Here is a 12,529-nt window from a genome sequence, read left to right as displayed (position 1 = left end):
ACTTTTTGAATATTTTAAAACTTGGAATACCATGAAAAAAATGTTAATAACCAAATATGATCGAAACATGGTAATAATAAGATTAACCGATAAAGTAATGTTTATGGGGCTACCATGACACATTCAAACTCAAAACATTAAATAATACCATGGTTCTAAAGATTTCAAATTAGTTGATTAGATGTAATTTATCATAGATTAATAAAAACAAAAACAGAATAAAAAAAACACTGTAATCAACCACACCCGATCCACCTGTCTCTAGCAACTCATACATAACCCCATATTCAATGAACTTATTTTATCCAAATAAACTTATTACATGCATATTACTTTCAAAATCTTCTTAACATCGAAAACCGACAATTACTAGTCTTGCCAATCGTACTTCACAGGCACAAGGGTAAGAGGCGTTTTCCTAACAACAATCAGGGATCCTACCTCTTCCATGTCCAGTTCCTCGTTCTTCATTCCATTTGGAAGTTGCCAATCAAAGGAGTAAAAAAGGTTTGCAATCGTATATTCCACAATCTGAGTAGCAAAGCTTGCCGCTGGACAGGCTCTTCTGCCCCCTCCAAATGGAATCATCTCACTACGATCCAACTCAAGGTTTTCTAAGCGCTCAGGATTGAAGATGGATGCACTCTCTGTCCAGACTTTTGGATCCCTTCCTATCCCCCATGCATTTATCAACACTCTTGTCCCTGGGAAGATGTCGTACCCACCAATCTGACAATGCTTTACACATTCTCTTGTAAGCAAGAACGGAACAGTCGAATGCAATCTTAACGCCTCCTTCACCACCAACTTTAAGTATGGCATATTTGCAACATCTGCTTCCTCAACGCTTGATTTTCTTCCAACGCATCTTCGAATTTCTTCCTGTAGCTTTTTCATAACTCTAGGATTTTTAATAATCTCAGACATTGTCCACACCATTGTCGTATTATTTGTATCAATTCCTCCATTTAGCACATTCTGATTATAAGTTTAAGATCATAAGAGTTAGCTTACATTTATATCACTATAAGAATAACAATCTATGGCGACGACACCTGTCCCGACGACAGGTGTCGTCGCGAAAAGAAGAGATATGCAAACGACTAGTCGCTACAGATTTTAGCAACTTTGACCAAAATTGTTTGACCTGGAAACCTGTGCCGACGATATGTCATCGCCATAGACTAAGCGGGAACGATGACTTTTTTTGCGGTCTTTTGAAAATCTATACTGACGACGTGTCATCGGCATAGGGTCCGACAAATTGCATTTTCATTTATTTTAATTCCTTGGTGCAGAAAACCTAAACGACGTCGATTTTGGAAAGCTATATCGATGACATGTCGTCGGCAAACCACGTGGTGATCCGAGTGAAATAGCTATACCAACGACTTGTCATCGACACAGGTTTTTTTTATGTTTTTTTTTTATTTCAATAAAAAAGAGAAAAGGCCGTCATTTTGTGAAGCCTATGCCGATGAACTGTCGTCGGCATAGGGATTTACCCTTACAGAAGATACCTTCGTGTTCTTATTTGCAGCAACTAACATCCCTTTCTCTCTCGATCGGTAAAGACGAAAATCGATGGATCCCGTCGATGGCGAGCAACATGGTGTGTTTTTGGCCCTTGATTTCCATTTTGTTAGTGATTATTAAAGTTTTTAACTCTAAATTTGGGGGGTTTTTTATGGTTGGCTGTCACAGCCGTTCCTATTCACCACAGTGGTCACCACTGTTGTTCCTTCACCAACTTCGGCCACCGGAGACCTTATCTCGCCTTTCCCATAGTAGGTATGGACCAAAACCGGTGAAGCCGTTCCCATCCCGTCCCTTGATTTCTTTATCGTTTTTTTTTTCTTTTTGATTTTGTGTTTTTGCGGTGACCACTAGCCACCACCGGAGGACCACCATCAAATCTGATCAACAGATTCCGTCCATCACAGCAAGAACAAAACAGGTTAGAACTTGCTGTAAAAGTCACGGGTTGCTGCAAAACAGGTTATGTTTTTTTTTTTCTAATTTTTGTTGAAATTGAAATTGTATGTATAAGTTTATATGAAATTGAAATTGAAATTGATCATTGTATTATTATATGATTGTTTTACTAGTTTGGTATTTGTATGATTGTGCTATTTGTTTAGGTTTATATGGAATTAAAATTGTATGTATAAAATGTTAATTAACTTGGTTAATGGTGTATGAAATTGAAATAGTGTATAAAATATTATATGAAATTGAAATTGTATGTATACAATGTTAATTTACTTGTTTAGGTTTATATGAAATCGAAATTTTGTATAATTGTGAAATGTGTATGATTGTTCTCTTTGTTTAGGTTGATATGAAATTTTATGTATAAAGTGTAAAATATGTATGCTTGTGTTACTTGTTTACGTTTATTAGTTTAAGTGCATAAAGTGATAAAGTGTTTAATTTTTAAGTTAAAATGTTTGTCTTTAAATTCATGATAAGTGCTTAGTGATAAGTTAAAGTTTTTGTGTTTAATTATTTAACATGACTGTTTAAAATACAAGGTTATAATTGAAAAAAAAAAAACAAAACTAAATTTTTATAATAAAGAAAAAACAAAATATTTAAAGTACGATGCTATAATTGAAAAAAAAACAAAAATAAGTGAAAATATATGTTGTAAACAAACTAATAAAAGTATGTTTATTAAGAACAAAGGTTATTAATAGCAACATAAAAAAATATAAAAATATTTAAACTAATAAAAGTACGTTTATTAAGAACAAAAGTAAGTTTATTAAGAACAAAGGTTATTAAGACAAAAGTTATTAATAGCAACATACTTTTTTTAGCTTGTTTATTAAAGCATTTTATTTTCATTTCTATTTCATAGTTATAACTTATAACATAAAACAAAATAATAAAACTACGTTGCTATTAAAAGTACGATGAAATAATAAAACAAAAAAACAAAATAATATTAAAAGTACAATGCTATAATTGAAAAAATAAGATGCTATATATACTATAAATATGAAACAGACGTGAAAATACAATGCTTTAAACAAACTAATCAACGTACGTTGCTATAAAAGTACATTGACTCATTGATTTTTAGTTTATGTCTCTTCTTTATAATCATCAAGAGCCTAGAAATACCCTCCGGAAATTGATTTATAAATTAATTTCGGGTTGTCCCCGTTTTGGGACTACTTGTTGAATACTTTATCTCATTTAGGATGTGAATGTGTATTGCATGATTGTTTGTTTAAAAAAAATTGGTTGTCATTTTCTCTTTGCTCCTCGGGTATATATTTCTTTATCTACTTGGGAGACAAGGGAAAATGCTGCCAATTTTTTCTCAAACAAACAGTCATGCAATACACATTCACATATGAGATAACGTAATCCAAAAAGTGGGTTTAGAAGCCTACCCTTGTGAATACTCTATCAATTTTGTCCGATTTTTACTTCTAGGCTATATATTTCTTTATATACTTTTGAATACTCTATCCATTCCTTCTGATTTTTTCTTAAACAAAAAATCATGCAATACACATTCTCATATAGCCAAAATACAATTTAACTATGCATACAATGTAATTTTTAATAATGAAACAATATTGACGATCGATAAGAGTTGGATTCGTGAAAACTGAACGTCCCCAAAATTCTTGGAAGATCTTTAAAACTTTATGGAGATTGCTAGGAAATATGTTGACTCTAAAGACAAAGTGCGTTGTCCGTGCATAAAGTGTGTGAATATGTATCGACAGTTGTTGAGTACGGTTTATGTTGTAACGCCAACGTTTCCAGGCTAGACATTATTGTTGATGTAATAGTCTAGGTTAAACTTTGTAACTCTTTTTGAAGTAATAAAGATGAATTATTTGAGTATTATGTGAATTATGTAAATTATGTGCTTATTTAATTGTTTATAAAGATATAATTAAATTAAGGATAAAATAAGCGTCAAAATTTAAGTGTGAGATAAACCCGATATTTTTACATAAAGTTGTAGTGGTCGAAACGAGGTTTTCGGAGATATAAAGAACGCCGAAATCCGAGTTATAACGAAGAAGTTATGATCTGTCGAAGTTTCGCGACAGAACCGACACGACGCTGAGTGACGTAAAATATGAATTTACGATAGAGCGATATTTAGCCTTAGCAATCCAAACGAAATTCATAGAATTAGTTAAACCGAGAGCGTACATAAAAAGAACGCCCAAATCTGACTTGGTATGAGGAAGTTATGATTTTCCGAAATTTCGACTTAGCAGTGTGCTGTGTGTGCAGCCCGAATAATCGATTTGAGATGGAGCGGTTTTTAGCCGAAACAATCTAAACGAGAATTGAAGATCTCGTCAATGGTAGTGCAACGGTAAAAAGACAGACGGAAACGAACGTCGGATGAAGAAGTTATGAATTTATAACGGAGTTTTTCTGTCCCTACCTACTAAAAATAATATAATAAAAATAATGTCAAAATTAGCCAACAGAGTCTAAACGAGAGTTGTAGAGCATAATCTCACCTATACGTGGATATAAAGAACGTCGAAAACGGAGCTCGTATGCAAACGTTATGAATTTCTGAAGTTCGGGGCATGAACCCCAAGGTTGTGTCAGAGCTTACGAGGTGAACACATGTAGTTCACGAGGTGAGCTTAGCTCACGAGGTGAGAATTAGTGGCTCACGAGGTGAACAGATGATGGACGTCTTCCAGGGAAAGTGGCCATGATGAACGCAATGACGTATTGAGCTCACGAGGTGAGCATATGTAGCTCATGAGGTGAATATTAGAAACTCACGAGGGGAACCCTGAAAATTCACCCTATAAATAGAAATCAAGGGTCAGCCGAGTTTGGTTGCTCATCTCTTACTCTCCCACTCCCGATATTCTCTCTAAGTCCTATTTTAACCCCCCAAAGCCCCGGTATCATTCCCGAGACCCAAAGCATGTCCCGAAGCCCGAAGATCCCGAGAAGAAAAGAGTTTTCGAGCCGAAGCTCTGCCCGCGAGAAGCCCGGTTTTTTTTGAAGATCTTCCAGATCTACCAAAGAATACTACTTCTACAAGTCGTAGTGCTGTCCGATCATCTTCTGATCAAGTGAGTGTGTAGTCACTTTCTTCTAACGCATAATTAAGAAGTATTTTATACGAAATATGTGTTATGTGTATATTTTGTTGTTATATGTGTGAATGTATATTCACTTTCTTCTATCTCATAGATATGATTTATTCTCTATGAAATACGTGTTATGTGTATGTGCTTCATCTGTTGTTTGGAATATGTATTGAATGAGAATGCTATACATGTTTTAAACAATGCATAAAAATATATATTTTTTATCTACTAATATGTTGGTAGAACATGGGTATATAGTTGATGTGTGATAAACAGATGAGAGGCCTCGATGTGGTTTTTGATTCAGTCATCTAGCGGAGTTTAGATGACGACTACAGACTTTTCTAGACAGTCTTGTGAAACGCTAGCAGGTTCGCACATGTAGGTGTTAATGAACTTGGGTGTTCATTCGCTGTACTACATCCCCCTCATGGTTTCCTTATTTGACATATATTGCTGGGAAACCCCCGAACGCATGTGTTGTCACCCTGATGAAATATTCTTAGACTAGGTCCCTTGTGTTAGTTGTTTTAGGGACATAAAGTAAGAATAGTGGGAATGAGTAATTGGGTTATTGTTGGTTAATGAAAATAAATTTAATTACTTATTGTGGGTTGAAAACCCTATATGCTCACCAGACTCCCAAGCCTGACCTACTCAGTTTCTTTGTATTACAGGTAGTGGTGTCAGAGCATAAATTGGATGACTTGTCAAGTTATTTTTGGATTATAGACCTGTTGTTGTAAATAACTGTTGTAAGGTCTATATTGAAATGTTTATGCTTTTGGTCTGTGTATCGGAATATGACATCCCGAGTATTGTAATATAATGAAAAATACATTTGTTTAAGAAATGTTTTGGTAAATCTTATTTTATCATATTTTGTTTTGGGAACAAATTCTGCAACTCTTTTAATTAAATGATTACTCTGAAATCATTTTAAAAGCATAAATTAAACTGGTCTTTTCTGGTCGTGATTTTGGGGATGTCACATATGCCCACATACATGACTGTGGGTTTCTAAAATCGTATACTATATGGCATCATCATAGTGTGAAACGTCTTGTTTCGGATTTGGGCTACAATTCGACTCCAATAAACATTCCAACAACTAATGAGATGTTTGATGTAATTGATGATGTTACGATGGAATAAAATACAAATGAAGAAAATACAGATGCTGAAGGACGAGGCATGGACCCAAAATTTGATGCTTTGTTTGAGGAGTTCAATACCTAGTTATACCCTGTTTGTAAGATGTCGTCTTTAGACTTTTTGAAAAAGTTGTTGCATATTAAAGTGATCATTAAATGGACAAATAGTTGGTTTGACCAACTTGTAGACTTGCTAAGAGTTGTTTTCCCAAAGAGCAAGATTCCAACTTCACACTATGAAGCTAAGAAAAAGTTGAGAAATATAGGGTTAGGATATCAATCCATCCATGTTTGCAAATATGATTGTGCTTTGTTTTGGAAGGAGAATGATTCCATGCAAAATTGCTCGATTTGTAACGAGAGTAGTTTTGGATTAGGTGTCTAAGCTCATAATTATTTTTGGTATGTATTTGATTTGATTATGAGCATGGTCCTTTTGGGGCATAGGCTTGTGGGAACCCGTTCGAGTGGGTATCCAAGCAGAGATGCAAAGAGTTTATCAAGAGCGCAACTATAAGACGAAAAACATTTTGATAGAGTTGGTGGATATCATAATGTGGAAAGGGCAAGAAGATGTCCACCAACTGATTGGAGCGCCAAAGCTTGGAACAAAATGATTGATTTGTTACTTTTGACCGATGAATACAGACGCACGTCGGTCAAAAATAAACTTATTAGGTTGAAACTTCCGGACACAAGTGCTCACGAATGTAGATCCTATGCTCAACGGCGTTATTTAGAGGTCGTATTATCTAAAATTGTTATTAACATTTGTATAAATATAATTATTGTTTTTCACTTATTATAGGATAAAATGGGACTCAAGCCGCAACATATTGAGGGTTGGAGATAAATGCGCTACAAAGAAGGTTCGGGTTGATGTACAAGTCGAGCACAAGAAGATTGAGTAAGTGATAAACGAAATAAATGCATTGTTTAAATATATTATTATTATTAATTATTGTTTTTTGTTTAAGGAATATTATTATTATTTTAATGTTTAAGTTTAGCTTGTTTTAATTAACGTATGTTTATTGTTTTCTATATTTTATGAGAAAATTCAAGAGGAACATGAGAAACTGCAAAACATAAGAATGTTTAGAACGTGCCCTTGGGACGAGAAGTGGACATGTTCGCATGGTGGGTAGAAGACCAACCGCCAACTTCGTTTTAATTTTCAATGAACGACCTTCCACTTCCAAATCGTCCAAATCTCAACCCCAATCTTCCCAATTTGATGCACAACAAATGCAAGAATACTTGCAACAATATAATATATCATTGGCAGCATGTATTCCGAACTTTCTATTCAACTCTAACACACAATGAAGTACCTCTCAACAATTTGCCAAAAGGACGGAAGAAGAAGGGGAAGAAGAAGGAGAAGACTATGATGATAATGATGGTTGATGTTTTTTAGTATTTTGAACAATGTTAATTAACTATTTATTGTAATATTAAACTTGAATTTGATGTATTGAATTTGAACAATGGTAGCTAGTTATTGTATTACAATTGATATATGCTGCAAAGTTTTTGGATTTGTTGAAAATGCAGGAATAATAATGTACAGAATCTTTAAAACTAAAAAAACCAACTAGTAGCTATCCCGACGACATGTCGTCGCTATAGGTATGTAATCGACAACCGTGAAAAACCTATCCCGACGTCAAGTCATCTTAATAAAACTTTATTTTTTTTTCGAAAATATGCTTAACGAAAGCTCTACAGACACCGTGTCGTCGCAATAGGAGGAAGCTACGCCGACGACCATATACACCTATGCCGACGACAAGATATCTGTATACCCTATGGTGACGACATGTCGTTGGGATATGGTCCGAATTTGTCGTCGCCGTAGGGGGTTAATGTTGCAGTATTATATGTTTTTTTAACAAACAATATTAATTAATGCAGAAACTCAAACAGTATAACTCTAAATAAGGAAAGTAAAAGTTTTTACCATCAAAAGGGCTTTCATTTCGTTTGTAGTCAACTGAGATCTGCATGCATCAACAATATCTTTTTCATTGTCACTTGTTCCAGTATGATCAATATGCTCATCAAGAACCATTTGAAGGAAGGCATCAAAATTACTGAAAGTCTTTTCAAGTCTCCGATTAAACCCAAGTAGTTCGTCTAATATCAACCCTAATCTACCTGGATAAATATCGGAAACAGAACCACAAAGAGAGATTACCAGATCATCAAGCATCTCTTTTAATTTTTTACCCCTAAACGTCTCTTCTCTATAGCTCTTACCCAGTGCAACCTTGCTAACAATGTCGGTTACAAGATGAAAGAGCCTCTCATCTAGGTCAATGGTAGTATTCAAAGGCAGTGATGAAAAAGAATCGAGCATGCCCTTGACCTCAGTGTCTACCACTTTTTTGAACAATCTACTCCTCTTAGAACCTAACAACTCGGTTACCAAAACCTTTCGCATCTCCTTCCATTGATCAGCATGAGGGGAGAAAGCAACGTCATTGTAATCGAAAGTTAGTCGTTTGAAACTCTTGGAACGTGGACGATTACAAAGTATCTGATCGTGGGTTTTTAAGGCTTGATTTGCAAATTCACTGGAGGAGATGATGACGTATGGTGTGGAACCTAAATGGACAGTCATAATAGGGCCGTATTTTCGGGAGACTTTCCATAGGATTTGATGGAAGTTTTTACCTATCACTTGATGCAAGTTTCCTATTATCGGAAGCCTAGGAGGGCTGGGGGGAAGGTTAGGAGCAGGCTTGGATGTTTTCTTCCATCGAAGAGCATATATGAAGATAGAAGAAAAAAAGAGAATTGATACTGTCGAAAAAAGCCATGAATGGAAGAAAGTGAAGATGTCCATCTCAATGAGTATTTTTTCTTTGTTGTGTTTGTTGGGCAATGATATCCTCCTCCATTTATAGAGAAGCCTAAGATGAAATAGGTCCACGTGATTTTAAAATAAAAAAGTTTAATGATGAGAGGTCACCGTTTCCATCTAGTGTATAAATATTCTTAAATGTGTACAGGTATTATGTATATGTTGATTATGTATATATTTGTAAATTAATATAAATATATATTGCCTGCACCACACATGTAGGGGCGGAGGGAGTAGGTGGGCTAAATTATTACAAGTCCATCATCATTAATATGATCCGTTTCTTTTGCATGGAGTTCAGTTAAAATAATTATTTTTTAATGCATACAAATATATACTAATTGCCTGGCACCACATGTAGGGGCGGAGGGAAGTAATTGGGCTAATGGGTGTATTATTAAATTAAAAAAGCTGGTGTATACCATAAAACATGAAAAATAGTGTAATGCTCAAATAATATGATGTACTTTCTAAAATCATATATAGAAAATAAATTATAATATATATTACTACAAAAATAAGGATATGGCGACGTCACCTATCCCGACAACGCAAGTCGTCGCTACAAGTAGGACTATGCCAACGACTTGTCTTCGGTATAGCTTTTGCCAACTTTGACCAAATTTGTTTGACCAGAAGATTTGTGCCGACAACATGTCGTCGTCATAGATTAGGCGGGAACGACGAAATTATTCGTAGTCTTTTGAAAACCTGTGTCGGCGACATGTCGTCGGGATAGGTTACAACAAATCTAATTTTCACTTATTTTTATTCCTTGGTGCAAAAAAGCAAAACGGTGTAGTTTTTTGTAAGCTATCTCGACGACTTTTTGTCGGCATGCAACGTGGCGATCCACGTGAAATATCTATCCCAATGACTTGTCGTCGGTACAGTTTTTGCACTTTTAATTTTTTTTTTCAGCAAAAGCAAGGACGACGGCGTTTATGGAAACCCTATATCGACGACTTGTCGTCGGCATAAGGGTTTACCCTAACAAAAGTCCAGTCCATCGTTCATTTGCAGCAGAAGACGGCACCCATTTCTCTCTCGACGAAAATCGCGATTGGGCACTCCTTCACCGGCGACGAGCAACAGATACACTCTTGGTCAACCTTTATACTTCGAATTTGTTGTTTGTTAGAGTTTGTTGAAGCTTTTTACCCTGAATTTGGGTTTTTTTCGGGTTACATCCGTTCACCACCGTCCACCGTTCACCACCTTCGGCCTTGCCCACTGGCGACTCCACTTTCTTTCCAGCTTTTCTCCTTCACCGCCACAACAGGTAAGAATTTGGGGGTTTTCACGTTTTTTTTTTTTTTTTTTTTTTTTATCTTTTTTGGTTTTGTGTATTTCCGATGACCACAAGCCATCATTTCCTAGTTTTCTTGATATATATATATATATATATATATATATATATATATATATATATATATATATATATAATTTGGAGCTGCTTAAACTGATTACTTTCAGGCACACTTACAAATTTCACTGGTAATAAACAATATTGAAGTCTTGAAAAACGCTGCTTTGGTGGATGATTCATCAGTCGGATCGATGTTCATGATAGTTTGATATGAAGGATAATAGCTTTAGCTGCAAATGAGATGTGTTTGCCTGTTATTCGCCGTGATTGAATGAGAATGGATAAGAGGCTCGTGGGATTGACGTGAGGGGGCAGGGATGGCTATATTTCTGGGAGCGAACTCAGGGCGAATATGAAGCGCAAGGATACAAGTTAGGCCTTAGAATGAAAGACAATTCCGAATCTGCTTTGTCTACGAACAAGGAAGCTATAAGTAATGCAAATATGAATCTCATGGAGAGTTCGATCCTGGATCAGGAAGAACGCTGGCGGCATGCTTAACACATGCAAGTCGGACGGGAAGTGGTGTTTCCAGCGTTATCCGGAATGATTGGGCATAAAGCGTCTGTAGGTGGCTTTTTAAGTCCGCCGTCAAATCCCTGGGCTCAACTCTGGACAGGCGGTGGAAACTACCAAGCTGTAGTAAGGTAGGGGCAGAGGGAATTTCCGGTGGAGCGGTGAAATGCGTAGAGATCAGAAAGAACACCAACGGCGAGCGCACTCTGCTAGGCCGACACTGACACTGAGAGACGAAAGCTAGGGGAGCGAATGGGATTAGATACCCCAGTAGTCCTTGTCGTAAACGATGTATACTAGGCGTTGTGCGTATCGACCCGTGCAGTGTTGTAGCTAACGCGTTAAGTATCCCGCCTGGGGAGTACGTTCGCAAGAATGAAACTCAAAGGAATTGACGGGGGCCCACACAAGCGGTGGAGCAAGTGGTTTAATTCGATGCAAAGCGAAGAACCTTACCAGGGCTTGACATGCCGCAAATCCTCTTGAAAGAGAGGGGTGCCTTCGGGAACGTGGACACAGGTGGTGCATGGCTATCGTCAGCTCGTGCCGTAAGGTGTTGGGTTAAGTCCTGCAACGAGCGCAACCCTCGTGTTTAGTTGCTATCATTGAGTTTGGAACCCTCAACAGACTGTCGGTGATAAGCCGGAGGAAGGTGAGGATGACGTCAAGTCATCATGCCATCTTATAATAATCTATAAATTGCAATAGAAAAGAAAAAGGGAGGTTTGTGATGATTTTGAAATCATTTCTACTAGGTAATCTAGTATCCTTATGCATGAAGATAATCAATTCGGTCGTTGTGGTCGGACTCTATTACGGATTTTTGACCACATTCTCCATAGGGCCCTCGTATCTCTTCCTTCTCTGAGATCACATTATGGAAGAAAGAGAAGAAGGAACCGAGAAGAAGTAGACAAGAATTGTCATTTGAGTGCTTTACGAAGGGTCTTTTTAATTCATGGGTATACCATGAAGTTACAAAGGTTGTACCCGTGAACCAACCCCTTACAACGAAATAGGCACAAGGAAAGAGCAATAGGTTGGACCAGCCTACAAAAACGAAACGGTCCCTCCGTAACCAATCATCCATAATATCAAACAAATCATTTTCGTCTTTGGTAACTTTACCAAGGACTATAGTCATCGTAATCCTCCTATTCAACTACTTCGACCATTTCCGAACACCTCATAGTATTTTCGGGGCATCCAAAGAGTCGATCATTTATGCATGATTTTTTTCTCGTGCACTACCCCTTCCAATGGGTTTCGAAGATAAAAATCTTTTATTAGCCCGTAAATTGACCACCCAGGTAAATCGATGAATTCAATTTGATTATTCCTTCTTATTATTAAGCATCTGAATCATGAATTGTCTTCTTATGACTCATCAATCAGATAGATTCTTTTTTTGAAAGAACTGTTCAAGGAAAAAGCAACCCCCTCGCCCACTACCGGTTTATCCTCAGGCCCGCCCCCTCTTTTTCCATCAACTAAATGGATTCTTAGATCTTGTTCATGAGAT

The 12,529-nt window shown here is 36.6% G+C and overlaps 1 protein-coding gene across 1 annotated transcript; it reads right to left on the bottom strand.

The window, feature by feature from the left end:
• Positions 1-260: 260 nt before the first annotated feature.
• LOC111891420 (eupatolide synthase) lies at positions 261-9,330 on the bottom strand. The gene is made up of 2 exons (XM_023887472.3): positions 8,217-9,330; positions 261-978 (listed from the first exon to the last, which is right to left on the bottom strand). The coding sequence occupies exons 1-2, from the start codon at positions 9,102-9,104 to the stop codon at positions 370-372; spliced, it is 1,497 nt and encodes a 498-aa protein (XP_023743240.1). The 5' UTR covers positions 9,105-9,330; the 3' UTR covers positions 261-369.
• Between the last annotated feature and the right edge of the window lie 3,199 nt (positions 9,331-12,529).

This window comes from Lactuca sativa, chromosome 6 (assembly GCF_002870075.4).
Source record: "Lactuca sativa cultivar Salinas chromosome 6, Lsat_Salinas_v11, whole genome shotgun sequence".
Taxonomy (NCBI): Eukaryota; Viridiplantae; Streptophyta; class Magnoliopsida; order Asterales; family Asteraceae; genus Lactuca; species Lactuca sativa.
Note: the sequence above shows the minus strand (reverse complement) of the source record. Positions and strands in the feature narration are given on the sequence as shown.

Bases quoted from the DNA above. Each gene is read 5' to 3' on its own strand.
- LOC111891420 (XM_023887472.3), bottom strand. From the start codon at position 9,104: ATGGACATCTTCACTTTCTTCCATTCATGGCTTTTTTCGACAGTATCA. The intron at 979-8,216 runs GTAAAAACTTTT...ACTTATAATCAG, and splicing joins AAATGAAAGCCCTTTTGATG to AATGTGCTAAATGGAGGAAT.